Here is an 18,822-nt window from a genome sequence, read left to right as displayed (position 1 = left end):
ACAAATGGATGTCCCAGAAACGATGCTGGGCATGGCTACATGAGTGATCAGCAGGATGAACTGTAACAGTTAACATTTGAATCAATTTGATTATAGAACAAAAATGTCATTACAGTGGGTAAAAATGAAAAATGATTTTGCTTCATTTTAATGATATGGCAAAAAAAAATTCTCTTGGTTTTATGGTGTAGTATTGAAGTGGAAAGTATTTTTGTCAATGCTTTCTGAGAAGGTATTCAACAAGGAATACTCACATGGTGTTTAACAGCTGCTGCATCTGTCACTGTCCAAGTCTGCTTTCTCTTGAACATTTGGTCAATGGCAAAGATTTCACTTGGATAGCCGGAGGCAGGGTCAAAAGGCTTTATATTTGATGCCTTTAAGAATATTTAAAAAAGGTTAGAAATATGTTTTAGTTTGAATTATATAACAAAGACCTAAGAGAAGTATATTTGATTATGAAAGGATTTGTATATGACTTACAAAGTTATTGCTAAACCATTCGCCTATTGTTTTGGGGCACATAAACCAAAAAAACCCATTGCCGTCGATTCCGACTCATAGCAACCCTACAGGACAGACTAGAACTGCCCCATAGGGTTTCCAAGGAGTGGCTGGTGGATTGGGACTGCCCACCTTTTGGCTCGCAGCTGAGCTCTTATCCACTGTGCCACCAAGATTCCTTGGGGCATGCAGAAATGGGCATTTAGCAAATTCTCTTTAATAATGATGATGGCTATTCATATAAAAGAAGTATAAGCCAGATGGTGTGCAATGGATGTGGAGGGTACAGAGGAGACCACTCCATCCTGATCCAGAGTTCCCAAACCATCACAATCCATTGAAAATGAATGAGCCCTCCACAGGGTACAAATTATATTATTTCCAAACTTCTCATAAGGACCCAGTCAACCGTCTTTGCTGTTCCTGGGCTATTAAACAATGCTGGTGGAAATCACACAAATTTGCTGATTGTTTTCTTTCAAAGTGTTTATTTTCCAGTCACATTCAAGCCCTTGTGCTGCTTGACACTCCTTTTCTTCATTTCCCGTAAACGTCTCACCACAGCCCTCACAGTGGCGGCTGGAAAAGCAGTCTTTTGAACTCTCTCAGCTATCTAATATGAACTCTCTTAATCCTTTCCACCTTAAGATTTCTCCATCCTTTAACTTCTTTTTCCCTCCTTCTCTCTTGTATGTGAAAGCGCTTCCTGATTTCCAAGACCGAGGCCTCCCCTATATCTTTTATTTATTCCTCTCCTCGGCTATATCCCTTCAATTTCCTCCCTCCAGGGCTAGCTTCATTGAAGTGTGACCTGTGCAGTTACACATGGCCCTGTGTTTGGAAGGGTCCCTCAGGGCTGGCTGGTCTCCAGTCATATCTCGATCCTGTTTTCAGGCTAGGAGGCCTGGGACAAGCCTGAAGTAAGGCCAGAGCTTCCTGAAAGAATATCCAGAAACATGGGACCACTTGCTGAGACCTTAAAACTCATGATGACAAAGTATCTTGTATCTTGAGAAGGGGAAAACAGACTAGAGGCAACAGAGTTTGTATCTTGAGAAGGGGAAAACAGACTAGAGGCAACAGAGTTTGAAGCAGGGCCAGAAGGTTCAGCTGGGACCATAAATGAAGGTCCAGTCCAAGGGCAGGATGGTTTCTTCATGACAGCATTGTAGGCTGTGGACTTGCTCCTCTTATCCCACGGTGACTGGCCCAACCGTAACCTAGAGCTGGTTGAGGGAGTCCAAAATGCAGCTACTGGTCCCCAAGCTGATGAGACAGCAGTCAGAGCTAGGACCTAAGGGCTTTTTACATTCCCCACCTCCAGCCCCAAGCCTAAGATTATATTTTTCAGTAAGTTTAACTATTTGTTGAAATTAAATATTTACACTTAAATGAAAATAGATATGGAATCTGGTTTGAAACATAATGAATGAAAATATTTGTCATAAAAGGCATGGTTATTTCTGTCAAACCTGAGTATTTAAATTAAAATCTAAACCTCACCTGTGTTTTCCAGTCTCTTTTATGGAAGAAATAGTTCTCAAAGAAATTCAGAGGCTCCCGTCTCCTTAGCGTCTCTAATTTCTGTAGGTCTTTGAATGGCTTTCCCATCACTACTCCATCCACATTTGGAAACAATGGAAAGATGGGTATTTTTGAATATGGGCTATCTGAGGGAGGATTGCATCCTAAAAAGATAAAAAAATGGTATCACAATCACATATCAGACACACATGTGATGCCTATTTTGCTCTTTGTTTATTCTACCTTTCAGTGGTCATGTGTCCTGCCCCCCACCTCCCATCTTCTGCTCCTACTCCGCACGCTCACCCACAGACTTTGGGTCTCATCCAAGTGCCTGAGGGTTTAGGTAAGATGTTTACTTGCTTTGAAATTATATCTATGTGACAGACCATTCACTCAGAATAGGCTGTGGTCTGGTCCTGCTCTTAAGATACTTGGCCTCTTACTCGTGAAGAGTATTATTTTATGTTTTATAGTCCAGTCTAGTCTTTGTCTGAAGAGTGGGCTTCGGGAATGGTTTTAGCTCTGGGTTAACAGAGCATCAGGGGGCCATGGCTTCAGGGTTCCTCCAGTCTCAGTTAGACAATTAAGTCTGGTCTTTTTATATGAATTTAAGTTCTGCTCCACATTTTCCTCCTGCTCTGTCGGGGATACTCAGTTGTGAATGTCAGGGCAGTTATTGATGTTAGCCAGTCACCATCTAGTTCTTCTGGTCTCAGGCTGGTGGAGTCTCTGGTTTATGTGGCCCTTTTGTCTCTTGGGCTGATATTTTCCTTGTTTCTTTGGTGTTCTTCATTCTCCTTTGCTCCAAGTGGGTTGGGACCAATTGATGCTTCTTAGATGGCTGCTCATAAGCTTTTAAGACCCCAGACGCCACTCACCAAAGTGGGATGCAGAACATTTTCTTAGTAAACTTTGTTATGCCAGTTGACCTAGATATCCCCGGAAACCACGGTCCCCAGACCCCAGCTACTCTATCCCTCAAAGTGTTTGGAAGGATTTCTTTCTGACCTTATTTATATACGAACACATCCTTTTAAGATAGTTGGGAAAAGACAAGTAGCTCTTACTCTTAAGCTCTTCCAGAAATTTAAATAAATCCTTTTCTTTCATTATTGCAACCCTGGCAGCATTGGCAAAGGCAGCTGTGCTTGAGCTTGGAGGCGTGCATATATCTGGCTTGAGTCGCCTTTTTCCATAACCCATAGCATAGGGACTCCACAGCATTCCTGCAGTGGTTTCATGGAATTTTCTTCGGAAATAGCTAAAAAAAAAAGTAATCCAGAAAAAAGTGTCATAGTCTCCTGAAAAAGTGGCAAAAAAAAAAAGGTTGATTTGCAAGTTATGTATGCTGTATGAATTTAATTTTAATTTGTATATTCATTCAACAGTATTTATTGACTGCCTATTTTTGTGACATTTATAGAATATCTACTGAAACTTGCCATGGGTAGTTTGACCATTTTTGGGCTTTGGTTTCCCTCCTCTTCCCTAAGACCTCCCAGTCTTATCTAGAAAAATCCCTATGGATGATGGTCCTCAACAAACCCTTAAGCAGTACCAGCTTGAATGTAAATATTAATCATACCTATTGTCTTCTATTGGAGCTCTGGTGGCACAGTGGGTAAGAACTACGATTGCTAACCAAAAGATCAGCAGTTTCAATCCACCATAAGTTGGAACTGACTTCAATGGCAACTTTTTTTTTTGGTCTACTATTATATTACTTTTTGTTGAGTTTAAAAATGTAACTTTTTTTTAATTAAAAGAAATTCTCACTTTAGAGAATTTGGAAAACAAAAAAGTATAAAGGACAAAATATTAGTAACCATACTATTTAGAGTAAATTGCTATCGATTGCATTTATTTCTAATTTTTTTAGGGAGGAGCATGTGCACATGTGTATGAATGGATTTAGGACACATATTACTGTGCATTTTAGGCTAAAAATTCTTTAAAAATGACAGCAAGCTATATATGATAAGGGATTCACAGTATAAACATCGCCGAAGACAGAAACATCTGATTTGCAAACATGCATGCCTTAAATATCAATGACTGTAGTGGTGAGAGACTAGATTCCTTCTTGCTGCAGGAATGCTGTATACTTCTCTTTGCAGCCATGGTAGGGATCTAGCTGCTCACTACTACTGAGGTGGAAGGACTTCTTGGTACTTTGGTAGAAAGAACTTGTAGGGATGGAAGTTGGGGTGAAGGAGGAGATTAAGTTTTGACATTTTGGTTTTGGGGTGCCTGTGGGATTTCCAAATGGAGATGCCTAGTAGGCAGATGGAAGCTCCAGAGAAGGATCTGGGCTGAGATACAGTATGATCTTCTCTGAACCTTATTCTCTTTGCCTGTAAATAGAAATATTGGAACCTACCTCACAGGTTAATTTGGGAATTAAATGAGATCATTTCACAAATATTTACTGAGTGCCTGATATATGCCAGAAACCCTGGTGGCGCAGTGGTTAAGTGCTATAGCTGCTAACCAAAGGGTCAGCAGTTCGAATCCCCCAGGCGCTCCTTGGAAACTCTATGGGGCGGTTCTACTCTGTTGCATAGGGTCGCTATGAGTCAGAATCAACTCGACGGCACTGGGTTTGGTTTTCTTTTTTTTTTGTGATATATGGAGACATTTTTATAGACAATGGGAATATAGCAGTGAATAAAGCAGAAAAAAAAAATCCCTGCTCTCATGGAGCTTACATTCTAACATGAGAAAATAGATAATAAGACAAAATAAATAGGTAAATTACAAAGTATATTAGAAAGTGAGCTGTGTTTTATTGACTGTGCAAAGGCATTCGACTGTGGATCATAACAAATTATGGGTAACACTGTGAAGAATAGGAATTCTGGAACACTTAATTGTGTTCATGAGGAACCTGTATATAAGACTAAGAGGCAGTCGTTTGAACAGAACAAGGGCATACTGCGTGGTTTAAAATCAGGAAAGGTGTGTGTCAGGCTTGTATCCTTTCCCCATACTTACTCAATCTGATGCTGAGCAACTAATCCAAGAAGCTGGAATATATGAAGAAGAATGGGGCATCAGGATTGGAGGAAGACTCACTAGCAACCTGCAATATGCAGATGACACAACTTTGCTTGCTGAAAGTAAAGAGGACCTGAAGCAGTTACTGATGAAGATCAAAGACTACAGCCTTCTGTATGGATTACACCTCCACATAAAGAAAACAAAAATCCTCACAACTGGACCAATAAGCAACATCGTGATAAATGGAGAAAAGATTGAAGTTGTCAAGGATTTAACTTGGATCCACAATCAATGCCCATGGAAGCAGCAGTCAAGAAATCAAACGATGTATTGCACTGGGCACATCTGCAGCAAAAGACCTCTTTAAAGTGTTGAGAAGCAAAGATGTCACTTTGAGAACTAAGGTAGGCTTAACCCAAGCCATGGTATTTTCAATCTTCTCATATGCATGAGAAGCTGAACAACAAATAAGGAAGACTGAAGAAGAATGGACACCTTTGAATTAAGGTGTTGGTGAAGAATACTGAATATACCACGGACTGCCAGAAGAACAAACGAATCTGTCTTGGAAGAGGTACAGTCAGAATGCTCCTTAGAAGCAAGGATGGTGAGACTTCATCTCACATACTCTTTAGATATTAGGAGGAAGCAGTCCCTGGAGAAGGACATCATGCTTAGTAAAGTAGAGGATCAGTGAAAAAGAGGATGATCCTCAACAAGATAGAATGGCACAATGGCTGCAACAACGGGCTCAAGCATAACAACAATTATGAGGATGGCACAGGACCCGGCAGTGTTTTGTTCTGTTGTACACAGGGTTGCTATGAGTCAGAAGCCACTCCATGGCACCTAACAACAACAATTAGAAAGTGATAAGTAATATGAAGAAAAATAAAGCAGAAAAGGGGAAGCAGGGAATGATAAAACAAAACCCACTGCCGTCGAGTCGATTCCGACTCATGGCGACCCTGTAGGACAGAGAACTGCCCCATAGAGTTTCCAAGGAGCACCTGGCGGATTTGAACTGCCAACCTCTTGGTTAGCAGCCATAGCCCTTAACCACTACGCCACCAGGGAGTGATAAAAACCAGAAAACCCACTGCCGTCGAGTCGATTCCGACTCATAGCAACCCTATAGGACAGAGTAGAACTGCAACGTAGACCAGGGAGTGATAGGAGGGCTGTAATTCTAAATAAGGAGTCAGAGAAGGCTTTACTGAGAAGATAACATTCGAACAGTGAAGATGGTGAGAGGGCAAGTCATGAGGCTATCTGGGGGATGACACTCCAGATAGAGGAAATAGCAAGTGCAAAGGCCTCGGCGGGGAACATGCCTGAGGAATCTGAGGACCAGCAAGGAGGCCAACATGGCTAGGGCAGTGTAACAGGAGATGAAGTCAAAGAGGCCAAAGAGGAGTGCAGGCCATGTAGGGGGCCCAGCAAGTCATCACAAAGACTTTGGTTTTTACTTTGAGGGAAATGGAAGGTTTCTGGGGGTTTTGAGCAGGGGTGTGATATGATTTGACTTAATGTTTTAGGAAGATCATTTGGGTGCTATAAGAGTCAAGGAGTCAGCTGGACATAGTGAGTGTTGACAGTAGACTGTGGTGTGGGTGGGTCAGGGCAGGTGAAGTCAAAAGGGCAAGTAGTGAAACCAGTGAGAAGACAGTAATCCAGGTGAAAGCTAACGTATGTAAAGTGCTTGCTCAGAGCTTCACACTTAGTAAATACTCAGTAAATGGTATAACTATACTAATACCTGTCAAATTCTACCATACCCAGCTCCTACTTTTTCAGGAGGGCAAATGAATTATCTCTGCCCCACTCATTTAACAATTGATTATACAAAATATTTTGTATTTTTTCACTTCTGTATATTTATTTATCCACATAATTGTGGCTTTTTTCTCCATTTAGATTTTAAGTTCCTTAAATGTAAATACCGTGTCTTAAATACTTTTTATCTCCTTAGGAACCATGTATATGATAAATAACAACCACAGTCACAATAATAATACCAACACCAATATCAGCTAACATTTTCTGAATACTTATCGTGTGTAAGAGGCAGTATACCAAACCAAACCTGTTGCCATCGAGTTGATTTCGACTCATAGCGACCCTACAGGACAGACTAGAACTGCCCCATAGAGTTTCCCGGGAGTGGCTGGTGTATTCGAACCATTGACCTTTTGGTTAGCAGCCAAGCTCTTTTTCTTTCCTTTTTATTGTGCTTTAGGTGAAAGTTTACATTGCAAATTAGTTTCTCATTAAACAGTTAATACACAAACTGTTTCGTGACATTGGTCGCCAACCCTGCGATACGTCAACACTCTCCCCTTCACCCCAGGTTCCCTGTTTCCATTCATCCATTTTTCCTGTCCCTTCCTACTTTCTTGTCTTTGCTTTTGGGCTGGTGTGTCCATTAGTCTCGTACACATGATTGAACTACGAAGCACGTTCCTCATGTGTGTTATTGTTGGCCCTTTGGACCTGTCTAATCTTTGGCTGAAGGGTGAACCTCAGGTGTGACTTCAGTACTGAGTTAAAAGGGTGTCTAGGGGCCATGCTCTCAGGGTTTCTCCAGTTTCTGTCAGACCAGCAAGCCTGGTCCCTTTTCCGTGTGTGTGTGTGAATTTGAATTTTGTTCTATATTTTTCTCCCATTCTGTCCAGGACTCTTTATTGTGATCCCTGCCAGAGCGGTCAGTGGTGGTAACTGGGTACCATCTAGTTGTTCTGGGCTCAGTCTGGTGGAGGTTGTGGTTCATTAGTACATTGGACTAATCTTTCCCTTGCATCTGTGGTTTTCTTCATTTTCCTTTGCTCCAGGTGGGACATGACCAGTGGGTAGACGTATCTTAGACGGCTTTTTGTAGGCTTTTAAGACCACAGTCCATACTCACCACAGTTGGATGTACAACATTTTCCTTATAGACTGTGTTATGCCAGTTGAACTAGATGTCACCTGGGACCAGGGTTCACAGCCCTCAGCCCAGCAGCTACTGTCATTAACATCTATATGTTGTTGTTAGTTGCCATGGAGTCAATTCCGACTCATGGCGACGCCATGTGTGCAGAGTAGAACTGCTCCATAGGGTTTTCTTTCATTGGCCCAGGAAGCATTTGTTGAATGTTTAACCTCATGCCATACCCTATGATGAACAAGAAGGTACGCCTGCTCTTAAGGGGCTTGTCATCTTTTTAGTATTTTATTTATTTAGCTGTTGTTGAGAATATACACAGCAAAACAGACACCAATTCAACAGTTTCTACATGTACCATTTAGTGACAATGATTACATTCTTCACATTGAGTAACCATTCTCATCCTCCTTTCCTGAGTTGTTCCTCTCCATTAACATAAATTCACTGTCTCCTAAGGTTCCGATTCAGTCTTTCAAGTTGTTGTTTTCAGTTTGGCCTCATATAGATAGTTTTTAAAAGAGCATAATGCTCAAGGCAGACTTTTTTTTAACTAGTTAAGCTAAATTTTTGTTTGGTTTTAAAAAGACTTCAGGACATACTTCTGGTTTAAGGTTTAAAGATTATTTCAGGGCAATCATTTCAGGGGTTCATCCAACCTTCATGGCTCCAGGATGTCTGCAGTCCATGAGAATTTGAAATTCTGTTCTGCATTTTCTCCCTTATGATCAGGAGTCTTCTGTGGAATCTTTGATCAAAATGTTCAGAAATGGTAGCCAGGCATCATCCAGCTCTCCTGGTCTTATGGCAAAGGAGGCAGTTATTCACAGATATAATTAGCCACACATTCCATATCCTCCTCCTATTCCTGACTCTCCTTCCTCTGTTGTTCCAGCCAAATAGAGACCCATTGTTGTGCCCTAGATGGCCACTAGTAAGTTTTTAAGACCCCAGGCACTAGCTTGGAGGTTGAACAGAGGCAATAAACACACTATTAGGCCAATTAACTGGGATTCCACGAAACCATGACCCTAAGCCTCTATACTAAGAACTCAAATCCCATGAGGTTTTTAGTTGTACATAACCAGCCTCAGCAGCTACTCTTTGTCATTGCTGTAATAATATCTAGTACACCTTTTGCCAATTCAACTTTTTACAGGTGTACAACTTATTGACACCAATTATAATAATCAGCTGTGTAACCCTACTCTTAATTGACATGATATTTCCATCATTGTTAACCTCTCCTTTCTCCTCTCTCATGCTTCTGGTAACCACTAATAAACTTTGTTCTCTACACATTTGTCTTTTCTTGTCTTTTTATATAAGTGAGGTCATACAATACTTGTCCTTTTGTGATTTACTTATTTCAATCGGTATAACATCTTCCGACTCCATTCATATTGTAGCATATATCAAGACTTTATTTCTCCTACTGGCTGAGTGGTAGTTTATTGTATGCATGTACCACATTTTATGTATCTACTCATCTGCTGATGGGCATTTAGGTTGTTTCCACCTTTTGGCTATTGTGAATAGTGCTGCAATGAACACTGGTGTACAAGTCTCTGTTTGAGTTTCTACTTTCAAGTATTTTGGGCATATACCTAGGAGGGGAATTGCTGGGTCATATGGCAGTTCTATTTTTAGTTTTTTGAGGAAAGGATATTTTTATGGTATTGTTGGTATTCTGGATTTTTTAGCCTTTCTTAGTGGGATACCAGGATGCTTTGAAAGAATATGAATTGAAAAGATTGAAAATAGCAACATTTGTTTAATTTATATAACACAATGATAAAAATAGATGTATTCTGACATGTTTGAGGAACTTTATCTTTAATGATGTTTTCTGGAGTATACACATTTCGGTTTGAGAATGTTTCCTTATTCTCTATTGTTAAATCTAATTCTGGCTCTGCTGTAGTCTAAAGGCTACCTTGAGAGGTCTAAACTTGCTGTGCCTCATCCCAGAGTTAGAGGGCCTATTAAGAGTCCCTGCAGTTCCAGCATGAATGGGAGTGTCTTCTATTCCAAACTAGATTCGCAAGCCCGCCCAATATCATCCCTGGAAAAATTCCATTCCTTTGGGATTCTCTGGCCTGGAGTAGGAGAGGCTGAACTTTCTTGGCTGTCTTAGGACCTCAGTGGAATCCTGAAATGAAGTCAGCCTTGCAATTTCAGAGCTGGGTAGGACTGTGGAGATGAAGGAATAAGGTCTCAAGTGGTAGCGTGGGCAGGGCTTCTACTGGTTCAAAGCGTTCAGCCATGGCCTCAGGAAACACAGGCAGCATATGCATTGCACAGCAATCAGATCTCTTGCACATCAGCTATTGACCAGAGTAGGAAACAGGCAGCGGTGCCCTGCTCAAAGATGGAGGCCAACCATGCTGCATTGAATGTGTGTTGCTCTCCACAGTCCTGCCAAAAATTCAATCTCCTACATCAGGAAAGTTTCTGGAGCTTGATGTAGGAGACTATGAATTGGAATCCACTCAATGGTAATGGGTTTAGTTTTTTTGGTGGAGAGCAACACACATTTAAAGCAGTGTGGTTGGCTGCTATCTATGAGCAGGACACTGCTGACTGTTTCCTATGCAGGTCAAAAGCCCACACACAAGAGATTTTGTTGCTGTGCAATGCATATGCTGCACGTTTTTTCCAAGGGTCATGACTGAACCCTTCTGGACTGGTTTGAAGCCCTGGGCACAGGAGCATTTGCTTGGACATCTTCTCCTCTGTTTTGGACCAGACCCTGTTGAATAGTGTCTTAGGCTGGGTTCTCTAGAGAAGCAAAACCAGTGAAGCGTATATATAAATATATAGAGAGATTTATCTCCAGGTAATGGCTCACACAGCCATGGAGGCTAGCAAGTCCCAAATCCATGAATCAGGTGTCAGGCTGGAGGCTTACACTGATTCACATATACGCAGGGGCTGATGAACCCAAGATTGGCAGGTCAGACGATAGGCTATTGGCCCATGGGGCTGTGGAAGCTGATGAATCTCAGAGTTGACAGGTCAAATGACAGACTGGTAGCTCAAGTCCCAAGAACTAGAGGTCAGATGATGACGAGCCAGATGCAGAATCCAGGGTGAGTGCCAGAGCTTAGTCAGAACGTCCATATATATTGGATGCAGGCCACACCCCTGAGGAAGCTCTCCTTAAAACTGATTGGCCGATCACAACAGATCACATCATGGAGGATGACTACATTATTACATAAATGCCAGATTACATCATTATATAACTGTCAAACTACATTATTACATCACTGCCAAACCACTGAGAATCATTGCATGGCCACGTTGATACACAACCTCAACCATCATAAGTAGGATGTTAGTGAGAGGTGACTGCCCTGTTAATATCCTCATAAGTGCATCTTAGAAGGCGGTTATTGTCTCTTACCTCACTATTTCCATTATAGCTTTTCTAGGTAGGGCTGAAGTCTCTACAAGCTTTGACAGGATTTCAAACAACAGGATCCCTGGGCTGCTAGCTACATCTACACAGGTCTCCTTTTCTGGAACTATGGAGGAAAAAATATTTCAAAATGCTTTCTAAACAAACCATCTATCAAAAAAAGTAATAAGTTGTCTTTTTATTGAGTGTTTATAATATTACTACAAAGTCAGGGACTAGAAAATTATATTTAGAATCTGCTTACCTTTTTTTTATTTTTTAGAAAGGTCATTTTGATTTACTGAGCAGATGAAGTAATCATGGAATGTAAAAATACTTGTAGCTCAATAACTTCAAAGTAAATGTAATAATACTTTTTAACATAAATATGCATTATATGTTAAGGACTATTGTCCTGCTCTTCCAAGTAAAGGAATTGTCGATAAATACATCTTGCAGGCAAACCTGTATTACTATAGCGGTACTTGCAAGCACTAACTTCTCTTTACCTTAAGGACTGTTTACAGAGTATGAATACATGCGGTTTCAAAACTTTACATGGTATTTGGAATTTAGAATGTGTTTATCCCAGAAAACATGATATGAATAGTGGTTAGATTTTTCAAGGCAGCCTACCATTATAGTACTAATGGTAAATAAGCAAACCATTATAGCACTAATAACAATATTTCAAATACACCTAAGCATCATTTATAACTGTGTGTGAGAGCATGCTCTTTAACCTCCGGTAGGCTCTCCTGCCCTGGCACTGAGGGTAGAGGCTTTATCAGGTGAAAAAGGTATTTTTAATGACCAATGTATTATCTACATCCCAAATCTGCATGACAGATAGCAGTTTTCTTTTCTAAAAAAATACTTTCTCTTTTGTAAAAGGAATACCTCCCAAAGTAATACACATGCTTGGTAAAGAATTGAAACACTATAAAAGGAGACGAAACTTTTCCAGGCGATTCACTCCCTGAGTGTTCTCACTGGATACAAAGAGCTGAAAGACTTTAGACAACTCCATTGCCTGATTGATACATTTAAGTTAAAATTCTAAAACTGCCTGTATAAGTTTATCTAGGAAATGTTTTTTGCAGAAGCAGTACAGAAGTAAATCACTGCCCAGATCACACCTTCATGATTTGTCCCCTCACTGTGGCCTACACTAACAATGCTTACTCTGCCATACATCGAAATTATCCAACTGCCATCAATTCAGTAACATTTCTACTCACCCACAGCCCTGAGGAAACGATTCTCATCTGTTAGCACCCTTATAAAATCTGAGAAGTTCACCTTCCCATCGCCTGCAACAAAAATCTAAGGCTTAGAACAAGGATAAAATACATTTTAATGATCAAAATAGATGTGTTAAATATAAAAATTAAAACACCTTAGGCCATTTAATACTTAAAATCAGAGCATTTTAGGGCTGGAAGTATGCCATAGGGAAGCACTGGTCTTCTTGAAGTGATCTTAGTGCTAATATACTAGGCACCCACAGCTGACAGAAGTGATGGTGTGGTGTAAATATCAAGTCACAGTGCTCTCAGTCACTCCAATCTTGTCTACCCCACCTTGCCTGGAGGCTTGCCATTTTTGCAAGGAATCCACCCCTCTTTCTCACTCGATACTACCATCATTCCTGTTGTAACCTCCTCAAGATGTACCCCATGTTTGTTAAAATTCAAGGATGATGAATGCTACTAGAGGAGTGTGTATGTGTGTGTGTATGTATGTACTGATGAAAGAATAGAAAGATTGGGCAGTTAGTGACAACAGGTGACACCTTAATGGTGACATTGAATCACATGTGCAACTGCTGCTGACTAAATGTGGCACTGGCAATTGGGTGGGGAGAGGTGAGAGGATAATGTGCTGATTACATACACCACATAGCATATCAGCTTGAGTTACTTAACGCTAGGTAAGTAGGTATATTTATTATCTGTATGCTTTAAAAATACCAACAAAAATGCATCTAAAATTCAATATAGGTGAGTCCTAATGATGGAAGGAAGATTTCTACCATTTTCATTCAAACAGAAATGAAGGGCTTGGGTTTTTTGGTAACCTGTCATTTTTGAAATTGTCAATGCCTCTGTATGTTTTTTCAAGGCACAGTCCAAAATGTATGCCACGATGGGTGGCATGAATGTTATATTGAAATGTGATAGTCATTCTTAGCTTCACAGAGTAGTTTTCAAAGAATAGTTCATTTTCTAGCATTAATTTGTTTCATAACTTACACATATACCTCACTGATATCCTTACAGGGAAACACATATATACATACTTTTAGCAAATAATAAGTGAGGTTTATTTCTCATATTTATAAGTCACTAACAGAAAATATACATTCACAAAAACTTTAATGATAAAAATAATGAGAAATCAAAGTACTCACGGTCAATATCAGCACATCTCAATTCATTATAGACATCATGCTTGGTTAGATTCATGCCCAACTTAGCTAAAGTGCACATCATTCCATGTAAATCAATACAGCCAGTTTTATCCTTGTTAAAGAAGTTGTAGGCATCTTGGAAGGCTGGGGAAATGGAATTAAGTTAGCAATTAGTCAGGACAATCATTCAAGAAGACCACACATGCTAATGGAACTAGGGCAGACAATACAGTTGATTGGAGATAATGCTCTGAAAAAGTGTTGAGAGAAAAATGGGACATTTCTTATAAAGGACAGTATCCTTCCATAGGAACTGAACTGAAATAAACTAATTGGTGGAAAACCAAATGTAGTAGGCAGAGTGGCCTCCTAAAGATGTCCACACCTGGAACCTATGAATATACTACGTTGCATGGCAAAAGGAATTTTGCAGATAGTATAATTAAGGAATTGATGGAATACCAATTGAGATGTATCAACGAATGGATGCAACACTGGAAGCACTCACTTGACTATGCCAAGAAATTTGGAACACAGCTACCTGGCCAACTGACTGGAAAAGACCCATATACGTGCCATTCTAAAGAAAGGTGAGCCAACAGAATGCAGAAATTATCAAACAATATCATATGCAAGTAAATTCTTGCTGAAGATAATTAAAAAGTGATTGCAGCAGTACACGGACACGGAACTGAAAGAAATTCAAGGCAGATTCAGAAGAGGACGTGGAACGAGAGCCATCATTGTTGATGTCAGTTGAATCTTGGCTGAAAGCAGAGAACACCAGAAAGATGTTTACCTGTGTTTTATTGACCATGAAAAGGTATTTGACTCTGTGGATCATAACAAATTATGCATAACATTGTGAAGAATGGGAATTGCAGAACACTTAAGTGTGCTCATGTGGAACCTATACACAGACCAAGAGGCAGTCATTCGAACAGAGCAAGGGGATACTGTGTGGTTTAAAATCAGGAAAGTTGTCTGTCAGGGTTGTGTCCTTTCACCATACTTATTCAATCTGTATCCTGAGAAAATAATCCAAGAAGCTGGACTATATGAAGAAAGGGGCATCAGGGTTGGAGGAAGGCTCATTAACAACCTGTGATATGCAGATGACACATCCTTGCCTGCTGAAAGTGAAGAGGACTTGAAGAACTTACTGATGAAGGTCAAAGAATACAGCCTTCAGTATGGATTACACCTCAATTATAAAGAAAACAAAAATCCTCACAACTGGACCAATGAGCAACACCATGATAAGTGGAGAAATGACTGAAGCTGTCAAGGATTTCATTTTACTTGGATTCAAAATCAACACCCATGTCAAGAAACAAAATGACACACTGTACTAGGCAAATATACTGTAAAACACCTCTTTAATGTGTTGAAAAGCAAAGATGTCACTCTGAGGACTAAGGTGTGCCTGACCCAAGCCGCAGTATTTTTCAATCACTTCATATGCATGCAAAAGCTGGACAATGAATAATGAAGACTGAAGAAGAATGGAAGCATTTGAACTATAGTGTTGGCAAAGAACATTGACTATACCGTGGACTTCCAGAAGAACAAATCTGCCTTGCAGTAAGTACAACCAGAATGCTCCTTAGAAGTGGGGATGGCTAGACTTCATCTCATGTCCTTTGGACCTGTTATCAGTAGAGGCCACTTACTGGAGAAGGACATCATGCTTGGTAAAGCAGAAGGTCAGCAAAAAAGAAGACCCTCAGGAGGTGGATTGACACAGTGGCTACAGTGATGGACTCAAACACAGCAACAATTGTAAGGATAGTGCAGGACCCGGCAGAGTTTCATTCTCCTGTGTATGGGGTTGCAATGAGTCAAAACCCACTCGACGGCACCTACCAACAACATAATTAAAATGGGGGAGATTATCCTGGGTTTTCTGAGTTGGCCCAATCTAATCACAAGCACAGAGAACTGTTTCCAGTTGGAAGCTAGAGGGGTGTGACAGAAGGAGAGGTCAGAGAGATCTGAAGCATGAAAAGAATTCAACTCACCATTGTTTGTTTGAAGATGGAGGAGAAACGTGACAGGGAGTGTAGGTTGCCTTAAGGGGCTGAGAGAAGCTCCTGGTTTACAAGCAACAAGGGAATGAATTGTGCCAACAACATGAATGAGCTTGGAAGCAGATTTCCCCCAGAGCCTCCAGAAAAGAGCCCGGGCCAGTTGAAAGCTTGATTTCCGCCTCCTAAAACCCCTTTTTTGGGGTTTTTGGTTTAAAACCCAGTGAGGAAACCCTGGTGGCGCAGTGGTTAAGTGCTATGGCTGCTAACCAAAAGGTCAGCAGTTCGAATCCACCAGGTGCTCCTTGGAAACTCTATGGGGCAGTTCTACTCTGACCTATAGTGTCATAGGGTCGCTATGAGTCAGAAGCGACTTGATGGCAGTGATTTTTTTTTAAAAACCCAGAGAAGAGGAATCAGCTGAGCCCACTGGGACTTCTGATCTATAGACTGAATGGTAATAACTTTATGTTGTTTAAGCCACAAAGTTTGCAGTAATTCGTTATGGCAGATACAGAAAACTAATATATCAAATCAGATTCAAATTATATGTGTGTGTATGTTTTATACAGGCCCAAGGTTTTTCCAAACAAATACTCAAGGCACTAACTGCAGCCAAAATCAAATATATGTATTTTCTAAAATTAGCGAATGAAGAAATAAGCTCATAATAAAGTATATCTCAAATAGTAACAGAATAAAACTTATTTCATATTACATTCAGTGTCAGCATTTCTATGTATAAGAGAGTGAGTAACCCTATAAAGATAATGATACCTGCCCCATGATTACATGAAAGGTGATTTAACATCTTTTCTTGATAAAAGGTAGTCTTGATAAAAGTCTAGAGCATTTCGTAGTGCCAGAAAGTAAGGAATTACTCCAAAGGCATTAATTTTGAGGATGAGTCTCGTTACCTTCCATTTGTGAAGCATTCAACTTCTTTTTTTTGTGCTGTACTTGGTTTTGGAGAAATCCTGGTGAATCTCTATCCCTGATAAAGATATGAAAAGATTCAACAAATATATGAAACCAGCAAACAGTAGTCACTTTTTGCTGACCGGAATGGCTGTAAACGTCACAATGTATTTAGAGAGATACTATCTAAGGCATCTGTCACTGTCACTTGCCAATAGCTACAGGATGGACAGTGAGAAAATGTTAGCTCCTGAGGTTAACCCAATGTTTGTCCATCACCTTTACTCTGTTTTCAAAAAACAAGCCATCTGATTTCTATCATTTTACAAAAAAGGCTAAGAGGGGTTAAATAATTTGTGCCAGGTCACAGAGATAGTAAATGGGAGACTTGGGAGTCAAACCCAGATTTGTCTGACTCCAAAGCTTAAGTCTGTAAGCCTTATGCTATTCCTTTAATTAGAAATATAAGTTGTTTCAAATTTCTAAATAGTATATAAATAATGTGTGGTGAACATCTTTACTAGAAAAATCTTTGTATCCATGATTAAGATTTTTAAATATATGTTGCTGAATTGTATTTCTACCAGTGTAAGGGAGAGAGGGTTGAGAAGACAGGAAAGGGGGAGGAGGGGAGGGGAAAGGGGCATGGAAGGAGGAAGAAAAAGAGAAAGAAGGAACCGTTAGAAAGTTTGCAACCTTGGGTGACCTTTCATTTCCTCAGGAAGAGAAAATCTTGAAAAAAGTGGGAAAATATTAATACTTTAGGGATACTTTATATTGATCTGGTGGAGCTTGGCTGCTCACCAAAGGGTCGGCAGTTTGAATCCACCAGCTGCTCCTTGGAAGTCCTATGGGGCAGTCTACTCTGCCCTATAGGGTTGCTATGAGTTGGAATCCATTTGACAGCAATGGGTTTGTTTTTTGGTTATACAGATCTGCAGTAATTTATTAGTTTATTTTTTGTCATTGGTAGTTGCCGTTGAGTCAATTCTGACTAACAACGACCCCACGTGTGCAGAGTAGAGCTGCATCGCAGAGTTTTCATGACTGTGACCTTTCAAAAACAGATCGCCAGGACTATCTTCCAAGGTGCCACTCAGTGGGTTCCAATGGCCAACCTTTCAGTTAGTAGTTGAGCATCTGTTTGCACCACATAAAAATGAAAAATGTATTTGCTTCCAAAAAAAACCAAACCTGCTGCCATTGAGTCGATTCCGACTCATAGCGACCCTATAGGACAGAGTAGAACCGCCCCATAGTGTTTCCAAGGAGCGCCTGGTGGATTTGAACTGCTGGCCTTTTGGTTAGCAGCCATAGCACTTAATCACTATGCCACCAGGGTTTCCTGTATTTGCTTATAAAATGGTAATTTAAAAACAACTTATACAAACAATAATCAAAATTTTATAAATTTATTTTATGTAAAATACCTTCAGTTTTGATACTAGTAGAACTAAAAGCTTTAATATACCATTTCTTAGTTTTTGTGGTTTTATAAGAACCAGTTAAAAAATTGAAACGAGAAGAAATACTAAACACTGTAGTAAAATAAAAAAGGTATTAAAGTTTATGAATTTAGTATCTTCTACAGTATCTAGTAGATTCAAATTCATTTCCAAAGAGGGATCTGGGAAAAAAGGAGGCAATAAACTCACAAAATGCATTGACCTCAATTTTTCAGCATGGAATTTTAATCTAATTAGTCTTATTTTCTCAGCTTTTAGTAACATTTATTTCTTCTTCGGGCGTTTCCTCCTTATCACCTATTTGCCCTTATAAAAACTCAGGTTTGTCCTTACTCAGATAGGTTATTTTATATTCATAGCATTTTTAAATATAACCAAATTTCTTTGGCTGATGTAACAGATGCGGTAGATGGAGACATACGCAGTTCTCCAGCAACAAGAGGAAAGTAGCAGGCCAGGCAGTATAAAGTCTCCATTAGCTACATTCGAAACCCTGGTGGTGTAGTGGTTAATTGCTGTGGCTGCTAACCAAAAGGTGAGCAGTTCAAAGCTACCAGGCGCTCCTTGGAAACCCTATGGGAGCAGTTCTACTTTGTCCTATAGAGTCGCTGTGAGTCTGAATCGACTCGATGGTAATGCCT

At 40.1% G+C, this 18,822-nt stretch overlaps 1 protein-coding gene across 1 annotated transcript in view; it reads right to left on the bottom strand.

The window, feature by feature from the left end:
- EFCAB3 (EF-hand calcium binding domain 3) overlaps nt 1-18,822 on the bottom strand; it is a 573,675-nt gene that overhangs the window by 3,267 nt on the left and 551,586 nt on the right. Inside the window, exons 193-199 of the mRNA XM_049861611.1 lie at nt 16,715-16,791; nt 13,771-13,914; nt 12,599-12,670; nt 11,364-11,484; nt 3,099-3,292; nt 2,008-2,192; nt 255-377 (exon numbers count right to left, since the gene is read on the bottom strand). Of these exons, the coding sequence (XP_049717568.1) occupies nt 255-377; nt 2,008-2,192; nt 3,099-3,292; nt 11,364-11,484; nt 12,599-12,670; nt 13,771-13,914; nt 16,715-16,791 (916 nt within the window). The remainder of the gene's footprint in view (nt 1-254; nt 378-2,007; nt 2,193-3,098; nt 3,293-11,363; nt 11,485-12,598; nt 12,671-13,770; nt 13,915-16,714; nt 16,792-18,822) is intronic.

Source organism: Elephas maximus, chromosome 19 (assembly GCF_024166365.1).
Source record: "Elephas maximus indicus isolate mEleMax1 chromosome 19, mEleMax1 primary haplotype, whole genome shotgun sequence".
In the NCBI taxonomy this organism is placed as follows: Eukaryota; Metazoa; Chordata; class Mammalia; order Proboscidea; family Elephantidae; genus Elephas; species Elephas maximus.
The sequence above is the reverse complement of the archived record's forward strand: the minus strand, read 5'-3'. Positions and strand labels throughout refer to the sequence as shown.